Source organism: Embiotoca jacksoni, unplaced genomic scaffold (genome assembly GCF_022577435.1).
Source record: "Embiotoca jacksoni isolate LCO1_2020_lvr unplaced genomic scaffold, fEmbJac1.0.p SCAF_2, whole genome shotgun sequence".
NCBI lineage: Eukaryota > Metazoa > Chordata > Actinopteri > Embiotocidae > Embiotoca > Embiotoca jacksoni.
In genome coordinates, this window is record NW_027185340.1 from 9878617 (window position 1) to 9901564 (window position 22948).

At 46.2% G+C, this 22948-nt stretch overlaps 1 protein-coding gene across 2 annotated transcripts; it reads left to right on the plus strand.

Annotated features, from left to right (window-relative positions):
• Positions 1-805: 805 nt before the first annotated feature.
• Positions 806-14477, plus strand: LOC138201190 (ribosomal RNA processing protein 1 homolog A-like). 2 transcript variants are annotated; one of them, XM_069154435.1, is made up of 16 exons: positions 806-1024; positions 1422-1504; positions 2061-2118; positions 2205-2290; positions 3166-3227; positions 4050-4179; positions 4839-4903; positions 5088-5308; positions 5901-6016; positions 7336-7433; positions 8542-8561; positions 8663-8806; positions 10635-11872; positions 11971-12135; positions 13099-13165; positions 14095-14477. In XM_069154435.1, exons 1-16 carry the CDS (start codon positions 898-900, stop codon positions 14301-14303), a joined length of 2889 nt encoding a protein of 962 aa, XP_069010536.1. In that variant the 5' UTR covers positions 806-897; the 3' UTR covers positions 14304-14477. The 2 variants fall into 2 exon arrangements, with proteins under 2 accessions (XP_069010536.1, XP_069010537.1); XM_069154436.1 differs by lacking the exon at positions 13099-13165 and having other exon boundaries at positions 14095-14219.
• Positions 14478-22948: the final 8471 nt, after the last annotated feature.

Genomic DNA, 22948 nt, shown 5'->3' on the forward strand with positions numbered 1-22948 from the left:
TGTTTATCTGCCTGGGCTCTCCTCTGCAGATTCCCGAACAGCGAGCGCTGCTGCCTCCGGAGCAGACGTCGCATTTACGCTGTTTTTGAAGCAATTACTGGATTGATTAAAAAAAATAACGAAACGTTTGTACTCATAAACCTCCATATTCTCATAGAAATGCAATTTATGTCTTTCTGTAATTTTCACACTTAGCAAAGTCATCCGGCGGGCCGATCTGGACCCCCTGGCGGGCCGGATCCGGCCCACGGGCCGTATGTTTGACACCTCTGATCTAGATATAGTGAAACCTTCTCTAAATATTGATTCAGTGTCTTAAACTATTTGTTTGATATCTCAAAATATTGACTTACAAACTCAAAATATTGATTTAGTATTTTAAAATATTGGTTTACTATCTCAAAATAATGAGAAACATTCTCTAAATATTGATAATGTGTCAAAATATTGACTTGCAAACTACAAATAATGAGACGTTATCAAAATATTGATTTAGCATCTCAAAATATTGATTTATCTATCCAGAAATAATGAGAAACGTTTTAAAAAAAGATTAATAGTCACTCAAAATACTGACTTCCAAACTCATAATGATGAGAAACGTTCTATAATTTAGATTATCATTATTATTATTTAAATTATATCTTTTTTTTTTCATTCTTATACCAATCCGACCCTTCTTATCTGAATCAACGTGACTCCACGTGATGAGCTGTTTATTTTCCTCCTTCCGCTGCTGCCGCCTCGTGGTGCTGCTTTGCCTTTCAAAGCGCAACGCCCGGCGCTCTCCTGACGTCATCAGCCCGCGCCACACGGGGGGGAAACGTGGGAAGAGGAGCCGAGTTGAAAACGCAGTGGAGGAAAAACCAAGTGTCCACGTGAAGTGGAGCGACGAGCATGGCGTCGACTCAAGAGCCGGAGGTCCAGTTCGCGCAGAGACTAGCCTCCAACGAGAAGCCCGTCCGGACCAGGGCCCTGAAGAAACTGAGGAAATACGTTAACGTGAGGTCACAGAAGGCGACAGGTACGCGGCTAGCTCTGGCTAACAACAGGGCAAACACACTGAACCTAACATTAACCGCGGGGGCGCGAGTTATTAATGTTTCTCTCCCGAGTGTTCGGATTTTAATTTAAACAGTCTGTTTTTAAAAGTTGTCGGTGAGCTGCGTGTTTGTGTGTCTTTAAAAAAAAAAAAAAAAAATCTGTGCGCACGTGCGACGGCGAGTTCAGGTCAGCGGCTCGTGAGTCTGATGTCACAAGCTGACCCTTCCTGTTCACTTTTAAGAGCAGCAAAGACAAACGTGACGGCGAGAAGTCAAAGCGGCAGGAGGTCAAAGGTCACTGTCGAGCGACGTCGCTGTGAATTAAGCGTCCAGATGCAGCCTGACCTCTGCGTGACGTCATCCCTCCTCTTCCCACAGGTGGGTTCTCGGCTGACGAGCTGCTCAGACTGTGGAAGGGCCTCTTCTACTGCCTGTGGATGCAGGACAAGCCGCTGCTGCAGGTTCGTGTTTCCGCTTGTGTGTTTTTTTTTTTTTTTTTTTTTTTACTCGCGGAGAGCGAGCACATGTGGAAAGAGAGCAACAGACGGAGGGGGGTTTCTTCCCCCCCCCCCCGCTGTGTTTCTCACATCTGAATGTTACACAGGCCCGGAGTGGCCACGGGGCCTCCACGCAGGATTTAAATAAATCTGTTGTCTCTTTGAGATACTAAATCGAGAATAGGAAATACTACACCGAGAACCCGATTTAATTTCTCCGTGGCCGCTACGGGCCTCCGTAGACTTTACATCAGGTCACTATTCTGTAGAGTTTATATTTGCGATACTCCGAGGATGGACTGATGTTTGTGTCTCGATTGATGAATAACGCAGAGGTTGCAGCAGTAACACAGGGGGGGAAAAAAAGCAAATAAAAAGTCTTGTTCTGCCTTTTTAAAGTCTGCATGTAGAAATTAAAATATTTAACGGCTCAAAGCTCGTGAGATCTGGAAAGGACCCGAAATCGACTCCAAACCCATAAATCATCCTCTTGAACCTTCGTTTGCTCTTCGTGTTGCAGGAGGAGCTGTCGAAGCAGATCTCCAGTCTGATCCTCAGCTTCCACGACATCCACGGACGTAAGTCGAACAGGTGTCTGTGCACGGGGGTGGTGGTGGTGATGATGATGATGATGATGATGATGATGATGAGCGTCTGTGTGCAGAGATGCTGTACCTGGAGAGCTTCCTGCAGACCTGTAAGAGGGAGTGGACGGGTATCGACAGGCTGCGGATGGACAAGTTCTATCAGGTCGGTGGGATTATTTTTATTTTTTTGTCCCCCTTTTTAAAGGAGCTGCTGCAGCGAGACGACTCGTGACGTACACGTTTAGGTGGGACATCGCCGCGTGGATGCAAATATCACGTTCGGATTTTACGGAACGAGTGTAGTTGTCATCAACTCGAGTAATGTTCATGTGTATCTGCCGTCCGTGAGGCTCCGCCCACCCTCTGAGAATCGGACAAATTTGAGCGACGGGAGAAAAACTACACGAGCGACTCTCACACGGAGCTGAAGTGAAGCGAGTGTTCAGGGATTGAGTGAAACACACGGCGGTTACGGGACGTCACTGCAGTTCTGCGAGTACGTTTCGTTAGGTCTTTTTCAACAATAGTGGGACAAACACCGATTTGAAGTACGTGATAAAGTAGAACAAGTGAAGTCATAAACGGAAGAAGGAGGTTTCCGACCGCCGCGAACTCGCAATAAACGTTTTAAAAGAAAAAGATTAGTTGATGCAGAAAAATTCTGCCGCTGATTCTCCTTTCATCGCGAGGGAGGATTTTTTTTTTTTTTTTTTTGTATTCATTTTATCCACTTGTGAATAAAAAGAGTGAAGCGGTCCGACTACTTTGTGATGCGGCCGTACGCGGGTCACTCTTCTTGCACTCTCTGAGCAGCCGGTCTGTCTTCCTGCTGGTCACGAACAGCTGACGAGGTGAATCCGTTAACAGCCGAGCAGGTGTGATTGCACCTGAATGCATCTCGCTGCAGCGAGGTGTGTGTGTGTGTGTGTGTGTGTGTGTGTGTGTGTGTGTGTGTGTGTGTGTGTGTGTGTGTGTGTGTGTGTGTGTGACGTTGTCATTGCTGATGAATCCACACGTTTCTCTCTCTCTTCTTCATAGCTGGTTCGCTTCATGTTCCGACAAACCTTCGAGGCGCTGAAGAGGAAAACCTGGGAGAGCAGGTAGAGTGTCGTCGTTTTATTTTGAAGGGGGAACGATTAAGCAATATTACACTCGAGGGGTTGAGCTTTATCGTCATTATTCACGCACCGGGACGGAGGCGCTTATACGACGAGTTGCAAACTAAAGAAAACAAGTAATCTAGAAGTGTTCATGTCGTGGGGCAATTCGCTCTCAAAATATAAAACTTTTTTTTTTTGTCCGTGCGCTCTCCGTTTCCATGGCAACGCATTAGGTCATGACTACCGACTGGAAAACAATCAGTCGCATCGGTGGAAGCGAATGTAACGTACGCAATGTTCACTATTCCAGGAAGTAGCCCTCCCCCTAGCAACCACCTAGCAACGGAGAGGATTTCTAGTCTCCAACTGAATAAATACAGAACATGGAAACACTAAACTGCTCAGCTAGCTCAGTCTGGTTGGAACTAAGATATCTGATGAACTAAGATATCTGCTGCGTGCATTTTTAAGATTTTAGCACCGTGTCATCGCGGATATGATCATAAAACCCAACAGACTAACAGTCCTCCACAGCATCGGAAAAAACTAAAGTCAAAATTCAAAGGGAAAAAAATTGTAATCATTTCCAAAAAAATTCACGTTTTTATCGAACGACACAGTCAGCCCTCATCCAAATTTATTGGAGGTTTGAAATTAAGTTTTTACACATTTTATTTAGTTGGTAACGTATCGTGCCAGTTGATGCCATTAAGGCTCCGGCCCCCCTGTGTAATATTTCTTTATTTCTGGGTCTCCCTGTGTAATATTTCTTTATTTCTGGGTCTCCCTGTGTAATATTTCTTTATTTCTGGGTCTCCTCAGCGCGGTCGCCTCATTCCTGGACGTGCTGGCGGCTCAGCTGCTGCACAGCGGCAGCGCGGCGCCGTGCGAGTTGCAGCTGCACATCCTGGACCTCTACATGACCGAGCTGGCAGCCGTGGGCTCAGCAGAGGTACGGCAGCACCAATTTTCATCATCATCATCACCACAGGGTCTCGCTGCGGTTTGTTTATCAGTGATGGAGGAAGAGGAGATCGCCGTGACACATCACACCTCAGGGTGCTAAAATCACAGGAAACGTTTTAAGTGGCTGAACTTGCGTGAATATTATTCACATTATCAACGTTTTCAGTACAAAATATTCACAGACTCGTCATTTAAACCGCGATTTTTCTCTTGTCCCATCAGTGTTAGAAACGGATCTGTAATTTCAAAATATTGTTATTATAAATGTGTCATAAATATCGTTTCCTGGAGCAGCGACGGTAAGAGTTCACGAAACAAAAAAATGTGTCGTGAGAGACGATAATATAGAAAATAGTATGAAATAGATTACGAGAATGCCAAGTTTAAAAAGTATGTCTTAAGATTTCTTTTGAAGGTGTTTAAAGATGGTGAAGCCATCAGCCCTCCTGGCAGGCTGCTCCACGTCTCCTATGGAAACAAGTAGAAGTCTTCCTCACTGGCTCGTCTTCCTCGTCCTGCTCTGTCTGCTGCTGCTGCTGCAGCTCGTAGAAAATGTTAACACTTGTCATTTTCTGCCGAGCCCCTAATTTTCCAATTATTGCTGTTTTTATATTAACACTGCGCTGACGTTCTCCCCTCCGACAGCTCACCGCTGACCAGAACCTCAAGTTCATCGAGCCGTTCTGCAGAACAGCAGCCAGAACCAAAGAGTGAGTGTCTCCGCACGGCTCGTTATGAAGCGCGCCGCAGATCAGGCTTTGAACTGCAAAACTCGCCTCGAGCCAGACGTCCGTCTCCTATCGTGACTCTCTCGCACGTTTATGAAGCTCAGCCGCTCTGAACGCCCGAAGCAGCTCGTTTCTCCGCTCATACCTTTGTTGCGTGTCTTTCCAGTCGGACTCTCTTCAGCGCCATCTGCGGCAGCGTCTTCAGCACCATCATCGACCAGGCCCCCTTCGCTATTGAAGATTTAATGAAGGAGGTGAAGGCAGCAGCCGAGGCCTCGGACTCCGACTCGGGACAGGCCTCCGAAGAGGACGACGGCGGCGGCGAAGGGAAGGAGAAGATGGAGAGCAAAGCGGTCGGCGGGAAAGGAGCGGGGAAGCAGCTCAACGGTACGCCGCCGTAGAAACGGATTTCTGTTCATTAGGGGATACAGAAAGTGGTGTCTGACGGAGGGGGGAGTGGGGGGAGAACTTCTGCACAATATTTGGAGATCGCTGTAGTCAAATTGATAAATGTGCACAAATTCTTCTGCTAGATGCACTGATTTCTTAAGTTAGACATTCAAATGATCTCATCTCTGCTAATGAATCACTAGTTTGTATTTTAAGTTTCAAAATTTGCATGAATGAGTTAAAGTCACTACTTTGCTGATTCTGAGGTCACAGGGGGACGAAACGCCATCGGCTCCGTCCACACTCTGTTTTTCCCAGTACGTACGGACCATTAGCGGTTTCTAAAAGTGTTCGTAGCTTCCAGGTCTGAAAAATGGTTTCCGATGCAGAAGTGCCTTAAGCTGCAGTACCACCGAGTGCAGCTAGAGGTCGGCTCCAAAAAATTCGTCTGAGCTTTTATGACTTCAGTCCGAAGCCGCCTCCCCCGGGTCGGTGAGCTGAGCCAGATGCCGCACCGATCAGGAAACAGGAAGTTAGGATGGGCAGTTGGAACCAGGTGTAGTAAATTCTGCTGGTCCTTGTGTTTCAGGTAAAAAATCAAGCGAAGAGGATGACGACGACGATGATGACGATGAGCTGCTTCACCTGGAAGAAGACTCGGACACAGAGCTGCCGGGTGATGAAGACATCGGACCGGTCCTACAGGTGAAGGCTTCCTCCTCTCTTTTGGACCTTACTTTTGTGGTTTTTATATTGTACTGGCTCTTCTTAATGATGCATGTGTCGAATGAATTAATCGTTATGTTAGAGGCGTAAAATATACAGAAGAAGATTGTTAAATCATTGATTGCAGTTTTTTGTACTGCTGTCGAACACTGTTGCTTCCACGAAAAAAAAACAACCGGAATAGAAGTACGTGCGCAAAGCATCCTCACTGTTAAAAGCCAATGTGAGTCAGTGGAGTTGGAGAACAGGCTCTCAGCCTGCAGTATCACGGTGTCCTTGAACGCACCATCGCAGCTGAGAGCCTCATCACCTCTCAGCCGAAGGATGATGATTAAAAAAAATTATAAAAAAAAAAGACTGCCAAAATATAACAGAAACAAACCGATCATTGCTGCTTGGAGGGAAGAAGATCAAAGTGGCCACTAATGATGTGTTTTTGAAAATGTAAAATAATCCGTTTATTGAATTTGTGAAAGAAGTAGTTTGAAAGTGAAGCAGAAAGTGAGTCACTGTTTTATAGATCAGAACAAGGTTTCTGTCTGGGATTTAATTCAAACTAGTGTTTTAATTTGTGTATAGCCATTTGTCTGTGACGGTGATAAATTAGTTTTGTTTCTAATGGGTGCAAAAACTCGATTTCCCGAATGTTCCGATATAGATTCATAAATTCAAAGGTTGATCTTTTCGTCACGTAACGTTCGGGCCGCCCCCTCGCGGGCCGTCATAGTTTTAGCGTCATCAACTTTCTTGTTTGCAGAGCTGAACTTTACGTGCGAGACGTCTGTGGAAAGATATGATTCTTGTGATTCGGTTGATTTGAACCATTGCAAGATAGAATCACATTATATTTAGTCCAAAATACCTGATAACATCCAGAATACAAGCAATCTGCTGTAGCTTCATTTGAAATGTCCCAGCACGGCTTTTTCATTTTCTACACGGTTAAGCAGTGAAGTCAGGTAGCGTCTTTACGCCGGCTGTTTGATTGACATCTCACTGAGCCAATAGGAGCCTCCATATCCTGTCCTCAGCCTGGGCGGGGCTTATACCAGAAAGAAGGAGGATGATGTTTTTGTTTTTGAATAAAAGATGCATTGACGTAACTACTAATATTTTTTTAAAAATACACTATGTTAGAGGGTTCTTTGTACAATTTACAGAATCAGGTCTCTGAGATTCTTGTTTCAGAACGAAGAAACACTGGTATTTTAACTAAAATATCCCGAACAGAATCGAATCGGGACCTTGCGACTCGGAATTGAATCGATTCTAACGATGTGCCGTTGTGTGTCGTGCAGTTCGACTTCGGCGCCCTGGCAGACAAGCTGTTTGAGTCGGCGAGTCGGAGCAGCACGCCGGGCCAGAACCGACCGAGGCTCTACAGAATCATCAAAGTGTGAGTAGAAGCTCCGGCACTGCAGTGAAGAACATGCTGGGAACATCCGGCTTCTCTAATCAGAGAAAACAACACAAAAAAAAACCCAAAAAACTCTTGTCTGTTATAGCAGGTGAACATAACTAAAAGGAAAGTGCAAAATACCTCTTGAGATTCATCATTTTTATTTAGAATCTAATTTCCACGTTGCATTTCTTCTTCAGCACTGGAGGTTTTATGACTGCTGGTACGCGAACATGTGTGAACTTCATTAACCCTTTGAACCCGAAAGGCTACTTTCAGGGTGATTTCACTACCTTCACTTTTAAGCTCAGATCCTGGTCATCATAGCGGCCATACTTGAAGATTATTTTTTAAATATTAGCCTTTATATCAAGGGGGGGGGGGGGGAATCTAATTTCGTCCTATGAAATTGTTTTGCCTTTACATGTATATCACTATTAAATACTACAAGTAGAGATACTTTTTTATAGTTGTGTATATTGGGTGAGCCTGTGATTGGTCGATATCTTCTGGGGGGGGGGTCTGGGTTCAGTTGAGTGACATTCAAACAAACCAATGGCAGCAGCGCAGAGTTTAGTGCATGCGTTCCTCCGCCTGATCCGATTTAGCAGTATACAAATAACGGTCCGGTGTGTCTGTCCCTTTTTGTTTCCGATGTGCTGTTTCTGTGTTTGGTTTAGTTTTCTGTACTTGCTGCATTTATTTTATTTTTTTTCCTTGTGTATTCTGTGTTTTCCCATCACTGAGGACGTTTTCTTGGTTTGCTTGTGTTTCGTCCGGTTCATTTTCCTCAAGTTGCGGCGCGTTGAGCTCGCAGGCCGCCGTGACTCCCGGCGTCTCAGTCGTAAGAGCCGCGTTGCACGAGCGTTGTTCTGTTGGGAGGATTGTACAGATGAGGACGAGGCTGTCGAAAGTGATGAAGAGCGATCGTTTGCGGCTCCTGGCGAGCTGTGCCGGTTGAACCTTTGCACCCGAAGAAAGCTTTTGTTGCGTCCGCTCCGAGTCCTCTGGGTCGTTATTGGTGCACCGCGAGTGATCTGTCGGAGTCAAAACTAACGTGTTTTCTCCTCCCTTCTCTCCCGCCGTCTGTCGCGTTGACTCTCAGCCTGCGGGACCTCAGTGAAGGTAGGAAACATCCGTCTCTCTTCTCGTCTTCAAAACACGACGCTCGTCCTTGACGTCTCTCCTCGTCTCGGCTCACTCTCGTCTACTTTTCCTCCCGGCAGGCATCTTTCCTCAGGACGAGTATCCGGAGGAGGTCTCCACAGATGAGGACGATGAGATGTTCGGCAGCCGGAAGAGGATGAAGAGAGGGCGGCGTCGCGCCGAAGATAACGAGGACAGCGCACCGGCAGCCAAGAAGAGTAAAGGTAACGCAGGCTGATTTTTTTTTTTTTTTTTTAATTTTAGTTTTATTGGTGTCTGGTAGTAATGTGTTACTGCTGCCAGAAGGTGGCAGTATTGCGCCTAAAAGCTGTTTTCCAACAAAGTAGAAGAGGAACGTGTTACTACGTGGACGTAGCTTTCGGCTCCGAACAAAGGTTCCAACGCAGAAGTGTCTTAAGCTGCAATACCACCGAGTGCCACTAGAGGTTGGCCTCAAAAAGCCTCCGGCTCCATAGTCTCCCATTCAACTTCTCTCATCAAATACAAAGTGAATAAAATGTCTCCAGCAGTTATCTCGGTGTTGTTAGCTAAAGTCACTCCTTCTTATTAGTTTTCTGGAGGTCCATCTGAAAATAATCCCTCATTCATTAGAAAATAAGCTTAAAAAAGACCTGTTTTGGGGGGCGTGTCTGTTTGATTGACGGGCCTGTGGTGCAGTCAGGTTACAGCTACTGGTGGGCGGGACATAGTATCTTCAAGTTTCCAGTCAGGTGCACCGCTGGCTCCTCCCCCAGCTCGTCCAAATATGGTCACTTCCCGCTCCAAACCGCTCCGAACTAGCAAAGATGGTGACGGACAGAATCTGAACTGGAGAATTCATAATGTTCACAAACCAACGATGACATCACTGCTGGTTGATGATTGGAGGAAACCCGTCAATGTCTGTCAAAGGTGGTCTGACTCGGAAAGCTGAGTGTTCATTCAGGAGGTCAACACTTTTAATGTCCCCCTCAGATGAACAGAAAGGTCTCCCCGTGTTGAAAGAGGCTTTAGTCTCCTTTTGTGCGTCTGTCCGTGACATCTTAATGCTCTGCTGTAAAACTCCAGCTGTGGCGTCAGCGGTCCCTGAGCTCCACAGTGTGTCACTTTGATGTGTGGATTATTATCCCGGCGGTTTCCTCCTCGCGCGATATGTCGCCTCGGTAATCGGAGACCTTTCGGGTCGAGTCAACCCGTCCTCAGAGAGGTCGGCGTGGACCTGCCTCTTAAAACCACAACGCAGTCATGGGTGTGGGATCGCGGTGTGCAGATGTGTAATTACACTCCGTCACGTCACAATCTGCATTGAAATGGAAGAAATGTTCATCTGAGGAAGCTCCTCCTTTTATCAGCTCTCGCGTCGGTGCAGCGAGCAGCCACCATGTTGAGGTTTGAGTGTCTGAGATGAAGAACCGAGCTGCGTTTTCAACTAAATACAGAGTTTCATGGATTATCAGGGAGTTATTAAAACTCCTTTCCAGACAGGGACAGTCAGTGGATTTGATCGTTCTTTGGGCTTTTGTGTAACTTTTAGTTGACATTTATTAAAATATCACGCGCTTTTCTTTTTTAATCTCGTTATTTCTCGTGTGTCGCGTCCTGCCCGAGTGGTTTTTAACCTCTTTTCTGTTCGTCAACACGTCACAAACACTTTAGTAAAGACGAGTCTGTTCTTGTAGCTGATGAGGAAGAAGAAGAACATGCGGGGGGGAAAAAATGTTGATTTCAAAACGATGCAAAAATGGGAGAAGGGAGTCTTTTTGTTGTCGCGACAACAGTAAGAAACATGCTGGCTTCTTTTGAAAAATCGGTTGCTGTTGGCCGCCTGTACTTTTGTGTTCGCGTTGCAGTTTTTTTTTTTTTTTTTTTTTTTTTTGCACAGACCGTGAAAGGTTTCGTACCGTGAGCTCTCAGATTAATGTGAATAACGGCAGCCCTGTTTCTCTGGTCGGGTCAGTTTGACCCGTCGACCCTGAAAATATCAACCGTGCGACACTTTTCCAGTTAATCCGTCCGTAGGGAGTCACTGATCTGTGTCCCTGCCACCTTCAGGGAAGAAGAAGAAGGAGACGCCGGACGAGCTGAACAAGGACGGCGAGCCGGCAGACGGAGCGGCTGCTGCTGATGATGAAGACCAGAAGAAGAAGAAGAAGAAGAAGAGGAAAAGGAAGAAGAAGATTAAAGCAGCAGAGGGGCAGATTGTGGCGCCAGAGGCTGAAGGACGCCTGGGGGGTTCAGAAGAAGCAGCGCAAAGCTCCGTCTCATCCGTGACGGTCACAGAGGCTCCGACAGAAACTCTGCTGCTCTCGGAGAAGACGCAGCCTTCAGTCACGGTCACGGAGGACGCCGGTCCCCCGCCGCCCGCCGCCGACCAATCAAAGAGCGACGATGCCGAGCCCAAACCCAAGGTCACGGAGGCGGACGGTCCGACTCCTGCTGCAGAGATGTCCTCTGAAGACGCTCCGGTCTCAGCGAAGAAGAGGAAGAAGAAGAAGAAGGGCCTGACAGCCGGGGGAGATGCTGACGGCACCGAGGCGGGAAGCTGTGAGGCGTCGGGAGAAGCGCCGGAGACCGACGCCGCGACTCCTGCCAAGAAGAAGAAGAAGAAGGGTGTCGAGGCTGAAGGGAGTCCGGAGGGCGAGCTGCAGGTCAACGGCGTGAGCTCGGAAACAGAAGCGACATCAGAGCGCTGCGAGGCGTCGGCAGGCGAAGACGCGACCGGCGGAGGGGAGACGCCGACCAACGCTACAACGCCAGCCAAGAAGAAGGGAAAGAGGAAGAAGAAGAGCCTCGAAGAAGAGCCAAAGGTCGAGGCGGATGTTACTCCAGCGTCACAGCAAACCGCCGCAACACCGGCAAAAAAGACGCCGAAGAAGAAGCAGCAGCAGCAAGTGAGGGTGGACGAGAGGGAAACGGATCCGACGCCTGCGGCGCCCTCTGCTGCCGTGACACCACAGAAGAAGAAAATGAATCGGAAAGAAGAATTTAACTCCGCAGCAGGAGAGGATGCAGAGAAAGAGCTGGAGGAGATCGCAGTGACAACGCCAGCAACGAGGAGGAAGAAAAAGAAGAATCCACAGCTGGCAGATGAAACGCAGGCACAGGTGGCCGGCGGTGAGGAGGCGGAGCTCCCATTAAACGAGGCGTCCTCCGGGACACCAGCGAAGAAGAAGAAGAGGAAGGTCCCCGTGGTGTTTGAGTTCGAGGCCGACGAGCTGGAGGCGGCTGCAGCTGTCAACGGCCTCGCTGAAGAGGAAGAGGCAACTCCCAAGAAAACCAAACTCGGCGATGTGAGTGTGTGACGAGGTGGAATACAATTTTTTTTTTTTTTTTTTTTTTTAAACGAAGCTGTAACATCAACAGCTTCTAAACTCATTGCCTGTTTCAGGACGTCGGTGAGCCGTCGACACCTCTGAGCAGGAAGAAGTCCCAGAAAAAGACTAAGACCGGTCCGGGGTTCGAGTTCATCACCTTCAAGAGTAAAGCCTCGACCCCGACGCCCCTCTTCTGCAGGACCAAGGGAGGCCTCAACACCCCGCTGTCCCGCAAGAAGGTAACGTGGTGGTTGTTGTTTGTTCTTGTTTTTGAGGCCATGGTGTCTGCAGAGGTTAGTATCCATGGTAACAGACGGCGACCCATTTCTTTTATGTATTTATTTTTTAACCTGTCCGAGAGAACGACGCTATCAGAACAATGGATTAACGAGCGGACGAGATCAGGGGACAGAAACGCAGCAGACGTGAAGCTCCGCCCACAGTGAGACACAGAGATCAGAGGACAGAAACGCAGCAGAGACTCTCACTGAAATGGAAACAAACGGCTGCTCAGAAATTAGGTCAATAACATTACAATATTTTCAGCTGGAGCACAACGGAGGGGGGCCAAACACACTCTCTCTCTCTCTCACACACACACACACACACACACACACACCGGTCACGTGCTGCCGTTGAGGTGAGAACAGGACGACTGACGGAGGGAAACGCTGCGTGAGGATTCTCGGACTCCGACCTGCAGCGGAGTCGGTTCTGATCGGGTTTTAAATACTGCATCCAGTGTCGATAAAGAATATTGATCACGCCGCCTAATTGAAGTCACAGATATTGATTATTGAAGTCAAGACGATGGTCTCCCAAGTTTACCACAGCCGAGGGATATTCTTCAGATGCCAGGCTGGAAGAAGAAGAGTCCTTTTCCCGAACAGCTCGGTGAATATTTTTGCCGTCTGAGTGTGTAGTTCGTGAGTTTAAACGGAACGAGACGAGGTCGAGTCGTTCCGTCCGTAAACCCGTCAGATTTCTCGCCTCCCTTCTTTAGGAAACGTTCCCCTTCGCTGAATGAATGGAACCGCTCCTTGTTCTCCCTCATTGTGCGACGCTCTCAGCCGTTCTCCGATGAACTGAACTCCAGTTGTATTGAATTAAAGTGAAAGCTGGAGGCCAGGGCGACGGACGCGGCTCCCTCGCTGCCGTTTTGTATCCGTGTGTCACTTCCTGTTTGTGCTTTTATTCCACAGAAGAGTCAAACGCCCAAATCGGATTCCAAGAAGGTGACCTTCGGCCTCAAGAACAATAAAACAGCCGGTAAGGAAGCGCGCGTAATCCGATAATCTTTTTTATTTATTTATTTTTTTTTTTTTAATTATAAAAGACGCGTTCGGTGTGAAACTAAAGACCGAAGACGAAAATGGTGACGATGGACTCGCTCCGTTTAAAACACCGGAGTGTGCGGGAAGCTCAGCGAGCAGCCTTCTCCTCAGGTGGAGTGGATGATGGGCTCCGGAGAGATTCGCTGCGCTCTTTTAACACGGCAGATTGATCCATTTGCAGCCAGGAGGAAGCAACTCGACCTCCTTTGTGTCGGCGCAGCCTCGGCTGACTCGCTCGCTCGCACTCTGGAAATCCGAGCGAGCCGGTCAAAGGTTTCGTCGGGTTTGTTTTCTTGCTAATGTTCAAACCGGAGCGGTTTCAACACGCGTCATTCCTTTTTTTTCTGTAACAGACACGTGTCGATCCTCCCCGATCGGCGACCCGCGTCACCAGCTGATCGTTTCCGACTCACAAAAAACACACCAGATGGAAAGAAAATTGACCGTGGTTTAGTTTGATAGGAGGGTCAGATGTGGATGTTTATTTGATGCAAACAAGACCAGACGTCGTCTCCAGGGATCTGGCCGAGGTCCCCAGCTTTAAAAAAAAAAAAAAAAAAAAAGACCTGTTTTTGGGGGGGGCGTGTCTGTTTGATTGACAGGCCCCTGGTGCAGTCAGGTTATAGCCGTCGGTGGGCGGGACATAGTATCGCCAGGTTTCCAATCAGACTCGCGCTATGAGCCTGCGTCTGTTCCAACACGGAAGAAAAATCCTAATATTCAAGCTGAATTCGAAAGTCCATAAACACGATGGAAACATGAATCACCGCGGCGCACAGGAACTTCATGGAAATAGATTTAGACCATAAAGTGTCGTGCGTGCCGTTAATCCGTGAAATGTCTTTATTTACCGGTGTCACACAGAGTTCAGGAAGACCGACCGCAGCCTGCTGGTGAGTCCCGACGGGTCGTCTCGAGTGCCCTTCGACCCGCAGCAGAAACCCAAGTTCGGGGTGTTAAAGTCTCCGCCCACAGTCAGAAAGACCCCCAACAGCAAGAAGAAGAAGAAGAGCGGCGCCAACGCTGCGAAGACCACGCCCACACGGCGACCGTCGGCCGCTGACTTTTTCTAGCCGCCCGGAGGTACCGATGTTCTGTGGGAACTCTTCCAACACTGACTGACTCAAATATCATCAAAGTATTTTTATGTTAATCTGATAGAAAAAAAAAAAAAACATGTTTTGCCTCTTTGAGTGACTCCGTGTTTCAATAAAGTTGCTCATTCCAGGTTTTCCACTTTTACCAAATGTTGTCGTGTCATTGAAGTTTTTTTGCATCAAACTTTGTGGTAAGTATTTCTGATGTTGTCAGGGAGGCGTTCAAGAACATCGCTGGGGGTAGAGTTGGGTGAAAAAGGAAATGCATCATGTGGACATTTTTTTTTTTTTTACCACATTTGAACTAGTAAACAAATATATTCAAGCAAATGACAGGAAATTGTAATGTTAATTAGGTCAGTCACATTTATGATGCCTTCAAATCCATCAAATTACAACCAGGCTTCGAGATCAGATGCCGATGATTAGAAGTAAATCTTCAACTGAAAATAAAATAAATGAAGCTCTTCAGGTGTTCGAACTGTTGGAAGTGGAGGGAAAGAAATGAGCACAACATACTAGAAAACCCTTTAAACATCTTGTAACTGAAGCAGTTTTGCGTGATAATTTTGTCAAAATGTCAAGAGATGGACTGCACCTAAAAAAGGCACGTTTGCTTAAAGGGGCGAGTTTACCACGTAATACACCTTAAAACAATAATACAAACCTGTTTCTAAAAGGAGTTGGAACACTGCAAAATGCAAATAATTACCAAATGTGATGAAATCACGTAAACTTTTATTTAACTGAGAATAGACCAAAGACAACATTTCAAATGTTGAAACTGGGAAATGGTATAGTTTTATGAAGAAGTAATTGTTTTGAATTCAAAGCCAGCAACATGTTTCATAAATCACAGAAGCCGTCTTTTGAACCAAGCGCTGATGACGAGCTGGATGGTCCCTCTCCTCTTTAACCTGGACGATACGGCGTCCACGATTTCCAAAAAGAATCTCCGATTGGGATCCGTCGGGCCAAATCTGGGGATGACGTATGACACGTTACTCTTCGTGTGCGGAGTCCTTCGGACCCGAGCTGAGGGGAACCTATCAAAAGAGAGTTTGAAATGAAGGCCGGTGCAGATTTTAACTCCTAAAAATGTGCAGATTTATTAGCTGCAAAAAAAAAAAAATTAGAAGAAAAAAAAGAAAGTTTAAATGATGAACATCCTGATATGACTCCGACACGCGCACGCACGCACCAATCAGAGTGAACTCGAACGAAGGGTGAATGAGCAATTACCAGGACCGTGCAGGAGAGGAGAGGGAATCACTCAACAAGCCCACCGTGGAGACGATCAGCAGCAGAGCTAAAAACGGGTAAAAGTGCAACAGGAGGCAGACACTTCAAAAAAGGAAACCAAACAAAACTAAAAGCTTCGAGGCAACAGGAAACTGTCCATTTACTCAACGGGCAACAAAACGATGTGTATTAATCATGTAAAACCAGAGAGTCCAGCCGAAAACTCATCCCACGATAATATATTGTCCTTCAAGACGATTAAATACTAAAACTGGTACCCGTTCACTTTTGGAAAATTGAGATTCGGACGGACGTTGGCGTCGGCCCGTTATAGACGCTGCATGCTAGCGCGTTTTTACATCCCGATGCATGAAGCTGTGAACTGAGCCAAGAACAGTGTAAATGCATGCTGGGACTGAACCACAGGCCTGTCAATCAAACAGACACGCCCCCAAAAACAGGTCTTTTTTAAGCTTATTTTCTAATGAATGAGGGATTATTTTCAGATGGACCTCCAGAAAACTAATAAGAAGGAGCGACTTTAGCTAACAACACCGAGATAACTGCTGGAGACATTTTATTGACTTTGTATTCGATGAGAGAAGTTGAATGGGAGTCTACGGAGCCGGAGGCTTTTTGGAGCCGACCTCTAGTGGCACTCGGTGGTATTGCAGCATAAGACACTTCCGCATCGGACTCATTTTTCAGACCTGGAAGCTACGAACACTTTTAAATCCAGTCTGTGATCTTCACCCGCCGCAGCTGTTAAAACTCAGAAGAGAGCGATGAAATAACATTAAAAACAAAAAAGCTCAAACCGACGTTTCCAGTCCGAGGGATCTAAAGTGGACGCCGGCGTGTCGAACTGGATTTACATCAAGTCGAGCTGATCGTGACCCCGTCGGTTCCCGGGCGCTCTTCCATCTGTCAGGTCATCAGCAGGGCGACTCACTATTTCTACAAATTGTAGCTGTGCTGAGAGCTCGGTGATGGCGCTCTATCACTCACTCTAAAATTACCCAGAGCTTTCACCTGAAATTGCTGCACACACACACACACACAGTTTTTTGTTTTTTTTTTCAACTTTGCTGTCCCAGTTTGTGGATTTGAGGTTCTGGACTCTCCTCAGAGCTTTTTGGATCGTGATGTAACCGCAGACTTCCCTCCGGGCCTGAAGGCACTGTTTGTTAAGTGTTCTGCTTCCTGCTTGCTGGGTTTTTTTGTGTGTTTTTTTCCACTTTAATCGTTTTGTTTTTTTTCTGCCCGTTTGTGTAACCGAGCTCGATCTGTGAAAGAAACAGCTCGTTTGATTTGTCTCGTTGTCGAGCGCCGACTCGGGACTCCTCTTCAACGCGACGTTAGCCCACGTGGCTTCGGCGCAGGCGTATTTTTGTTCCTAAAATATTTCAATGTTTAAAAAAAACCCAAATATTTTTTCCGCGATTGTAATGTGATGTGTAACTTTAATACCTGTTTTCTTTTTCAGGGCTTTTTCCACTTTTTACAATTGCTTCCACTCTGGTTTAGACGCAAAGCAGGACGTTGTTCGTTGACGTTTCTCGCTTCAGGAAGTCCTTCCTGACGACATCACAGAGGTTGAGAGAGACTACAAGCTACGACAAAATCGTGTCTTAGAAATGTTTGGCCTGAACCTTCCTCGGTTTTTGGAGAATATTTTCTGCAGAGGTATAAAAAGCTTATCGAGCTTTAAAATCGCTCGAACATAAAACACCAGTGGACTTTTTTTTTTGCTGATTGCATTTCTCCCGTTGAAGTAAATTCCCCTAAAATTGTCACAGTGAATTTCTCTTGCTTCGCATGAGTGTCTCGAGGAATAATTAGACCCGGTCCAAAATGCAGTCGACTCAAACGGAGGGCGGAACGGCAGCAGAAAGAGGATGAGTTCAAAAGAGCGCCGGTGCATTTTGAGCAGCACTTCGGCGTTCAGACGGCATCAAAGAAGACGAAACGCCGAGGGATCGCAGCCGATCCGCTCCAGATCAGACGCCACTCGATGAGACTGAATTTAATTGCACCCTTGAAAGAGCCGAGCGCCTCGACGTTAATCGTGCCGCGACCAACAACACTGGCGGCGACGAAAAGTCAGTTCCTGAAAAATCCTCCGGGATCCCAACCAGGCAAACGAGTTCCTCTTTCTAGACGTCTCCAATAAATCAAACTGGGCAGAAATGTGGGGGTTTTTTTTGTCTTTTTTTTTTTTTTTGTCTTTGTGTTTGTGTTTGTTTGTTTTCTGTAGTCTCAGCGGGAAGTCTGATCTGCCCCGAATTCATCCTGCTGCAGGACGGAGACACAAACATCCCGCCGACGGCCTCGATGTGTCACGGAGACGCAGACGGAATAAATCCACTGAAGAGCTTTGGTGAACTCTGAAAGATGCTGAGCGAGCGGCCTGGTGAGCCCGTTGAACTTCAGAAAATTAAGCTCCGTGAGAGCGAATAGAAAACATCGTCTGCAGTGATGAATGCATGCAGCGGTTTAACAGCATCACTCTGAGACACGATGTTATTATTTGACAATAAAGTCCTGGACTTCCTTTATCCTCCTTTATTATTCCCTTCCTCCTGAAACTCAGCACAGCACAAAATGAAATGTCACAAACAACCACTACTCAATCACATCCAACCAGCATCCAGCAGTGATGTCATCAACCATCAGTGATGTCATCGTTGGTTTGTGAACGTTATGAAGCCTCCAGTTCAGATTCTGTCCGTCACCATCTTTGCTAGTTCGGAGACGGTTTGGAGCAGGAAGTGACCATATTTGGACGAGCTGGGGGAGGAGCCAGTGGTGGATCTAACTGATCTGATTGGAAACCTGACGATACAACGTCCCGCCCACCGATAGCTGTAACCTGACTGCACCACAGGCCTGTCAATCAAACAGACACACCCCCAAAAACAGGTCTTTTTGAATCTTGTTTTCTAATGAATGAGGGATTATTTTCAGATGGACGTCCAGAAAACTAATAAGAAGGAGTGACTTTAGCTAACAACAACAAGCTAACTGCTGGAGACATTTTTATTGACTTTGTATTTGATGAGAGAAGTTGAATGGGAGTCTATGGAGCCGGAGGCTTTTTGGAGCCGACCTCTAGTGGCACTCGGTGGTATTGCAGATAAAGACACTTCCGCATCGGACTCATGTTTCAGACCTGGAAGCTACGAACACTTTTAAATCCAGTCTGTGATCTTGCAGCTGTTAAAACTCAGAGGAGAGCGATGAAATAACATGAAATAAAACAAAGAGCTCAAACCGGCGTTTCCAGTCAGAGAAATATAAAGTGGATTCCGGCGTGTCAAACTTGATTTACATAAAGTCGAGCTGATCGTGACCCACAAAAGGGGACAAATGCAGCCAGGAAATGCACGAGCGTGCTCCATCAAATCAAACCAGGCAACAGTCCCGTTTTCAGACGTGACAAGCTGCAGGTCCAGCAATAATCTGTGATGGTGCTGAGACGGTGGAGGGAGCACGCGGCTGCAGATGTGTGTGTGTGTGTGTGTGTGTGTGTGTGTGACTCCTGCAGGCACGCAATTACCGACAACACACACACAGCGGGGAGAAGACAGCAGGTGAGGGACGCAGCGGAGGCTGATGTGACTCGAATAGAGGCGCTTCTGTAGTCCAGTCATCTTCATCATCATCATCATCATCATCATCATCTCTCTCTCTCTCTCTCTCTCTCTCTCTCACACACACACACACACACACTCTGTTTCTCTCGGTACCCGCGGATCTCCCGTGTCTCCGAGGTCTGTAAACGCACAGCGACGCTCCACATTCAGCTTTTATATATATATCCGGATATCACGCGCAACCCGAGAAGACGTGCAAGTGAAGTTTTAATTTTCCTTCACTTTTCAGCGCATTTTTTTTTTTTTTTTTTTTTTTTTTTTTTTTTTTTTTTTTTTTTTTTAATCCTACCAGATGAAATCATCGCAGCGGAGCTGCGGAGACATCGAGGTCAGTTTGCACCACAACAAGTTGCCTCCTCCAGTTCACATTAATTGCGTTTCATTTCTCAGTGAGGTGTCTCGTCAGATGAATAATTCTCTGCTCCACCTCCTCGTTCATTCTGTGCATGTGAGTTCAATGACACAGATGTTGCTGTTTCTCTGCTCCAGTGACTTTTATATCCAGGAACTCATTTTTTTTTTTTTTAAATCCTGCGTGGTGTCATTACTCAGTTATTATTTGTGAATCATAGATGTTGCACTGCAGGAAATAATGCATTTAATGGTAGAGTCTTTGTTTTTCCTTTGCAGACGCAGGAGGTGTAAAATGCTGCCAGAGCGTTTGTTCCCTTTGAAAGCGCTCCTCTTGGTCTCTGTGGCCCTACCAGCTGTGTGCTGTGAGTTATTACCACCTCTTCCATCCTCTGCCTTCTTACAACTTCATAATGTTGTCAGTTTATCTGCTAAAAAAAAAAAAAAAAAAAAAAAGTCCCACCTTCCCCTGCTGAATATTCATCACAACAAATGTAATAATATATCTAAGGGTGGTGGTGGTTTAATCCGCCTGCTTTGATTTATTCATCTCAGAAACCTCCTCTACAACTGATCTGCATGTGCGTAACACGCACACACACACACACACACACACACACACACACACACACACACACCATGCCGGTCATCATAATTCAGTTGCAAACTATATTTATGTGCTGCTGGATCCGGAGTCCGGTGTTGCGTAACAGCCGGGCTTAAAAACTGAGCAATAAGGGTGAATAATACACAATATGTGGTACATTTTATCATTAGGTCTCTCTGGAGCTGTCAAGGAAGTCGTATGTGATGTATACTGCCAAAAATGTGATCGCAGTTTTGATGAATCAGACGGCTCTGTTAGCCAAGGATTGCTCTCGCGTTAGAGTTTGTAACATAAGCAAGAATTACTGAAACTTTGTGGCTAAAGTCACATTTAAGAATTATTTGCATATTTATTGGTATTAAGTGCGTATGTTTATATATTAGGCTAAAACATGCGTCTGAACTGACCACCAGAACGCTGATCAGACCGCTCAGTGTCACGGCAAAGCGTGCAATACACCCGCCCGTCCACTAGAGGGAAGCATCGTCCAGATAACAGACTCGATATAAAAGGGTTCTTTTTTTCCCCCACGCTCGCTGACTGAACGTCAGTCCACCACTTTGGTAGACAGACAGAAATATCAGTTATTGAATGTGTTATTTTGAAATTTAGTCCAGATATTCATGGTCCCCAGAGGATGAACTGTATTGATTTGGGATTTACAATCCTCTTGTAATAATAATCCAAAAATCGAATGCATGGTTTGTACATTTGTTGTTTGTTTCTTGATGTCTTTGCAGCTACTGAATGAATTGCCTTGATTTTTGGTACAGATATTGATGATCCCCTAGAGGATAAACTGTAGTAAATTTGGTGACCTCGCTTTTCATCTCGCACCATCGTCGGTCCATCGTTTGTCAGATAGTTTTAGTTACGACCAGATTTATGCTAAAATACGTTCTTTTCATCCTCGGCTGTACTTTGTGCTGATTTTAACTAAACTGCTGCACTCTGATACGAATGCAGCAAAATTGAAATCAAATCTTCATCTGTAAGGAAATGCGGTTTGATAAAAGGCACCATTTTTGATTCTGAAACGCAGCGGAGAGGAAGTACGAAGTGGAAGAAAGTCGTCATACCCGACTTAATAATGTCCAAATGTCGAGCCCTCGAGTCAATGTAGTTTCCATTTAAAAGAAACGGAACACTACTGTCAGCTTTTGTTCCACTTAACATTCCCCGAGGGCGTCCAGACGTGATGAAATTAGTTGATTTGATTCGTTGAGAGTTGAAGGGAGTCAGGAGATCTGCTGAGATTGAAAATGCAATGGCACCCCGTCTGTCCGGGTAACGGCTTCCACCAGGCGGCGTGCAGCAAATTCGAGACAAAGTTAACGTGAGAGATCCTCTGCTTTCTGTCCGAGTGTCCTTCAACTCTGACCTCACTCGGTCACTCTGACCTCACTCGGTCACTCTGACCGCACTGATGTGCTTTGAGTTTTACACCAGATCACCTTTTGCTCAGATGATCAACCATCAACGTTGGCATGCTGACTGCAGGGACGTCTGCTGGATGTTGCCTGTGAATTCAATGTTCATTTCACAAACACGAGCCACCTCTGACGTTTTCCAGAATTTGGCAGTCGATTAACCGACCTCGCATCCGCTGACCTTGCGTAACCACGGCAACCCGGGACCACCGCATCCGGCGACTTCACCTGCCAGATGGTAGGTTCGCAAGTATGTGAACTTGTGTCTAAATTCAAGATAAAACTGCACCTTTAATTGTTACGCGAGAAAAGTCCTCTTGAACAGCGCCCTCTTGTGGTATTCACAATGTTGCAACTCTAAATGTTCTTTAAGCCTCGAGTTCACGAGTTGTCACGTGTTTGCTGACGTTTACAGAAAGGTCAGAGGTCGTGGAAGTTCATGTTTGGTTGGATGTTAATCTAATATATTGTAGTTTTATTCATGTAGAGTTTGTCTTGATAACTTAGATAAACAGCCGACGTCTGAGGAACATGTTGATCTTCCCAACGACCTCATCTTTTCCCCTCTGTGACTTTGTATTATCACGTCCCCTTTAATTCTCATGAAAACAAATTGCAAAACACTTGACTTGCGAGGTGAGTAAACCGAGGTCGTGTCCCAGACTGGATACTTGAAGGTAATCTTAATGTTTCCACGTCTCTTCGAGCGTTTGCATCAATCTGCTTTATATGAAGTTCATCCTGTCTGCCTGCACAGCGGCTGCACTGCCTGCACGACTGACTGGGAAGTGGAGTGGACTCGTGCTCTTCCGTCCTTCGTGGTGTTCAGCTGCACACAAGTTTCTCTTCTCCACGAGTGCCCGTCGGAGAGCTGCACAGGAGCGAGTATTTCTGCTCTAAGCAAATACAAAGAAGCAACAGTGACGTCTGGGCTCAACTAAAGCGTGAACAGAAGCATGAATAATGAAAAGCTCTCGCAGCTGCCATTAATTGATTTTTCCACAAGCTTCTGTTTGAGTCACACGGCTGTTCATTTGTCTTCTTATCCGTTGTTACATATATGGATTATAATAATAGCTCAGGATCCAGGATGCACCCGTCAGAGAGCTGCACAGGAGCCCAGATATACATGTATTCCCTCAGTTCAGTGTTGAGTGTGGCTGTGATTCACATTCAATGTGTTTGCACTGCAGTTACTGCTTCAAACACAATTGTAGCGTATATGTTAAAAGATCCACCAGTGATTTTTCATGTTCCAGACCGATTATTACCATCAGCTTTTGTTGTTTCCAGTCATTTACCAAAACGTGAAACCATATTTTAGCTTTACCAACC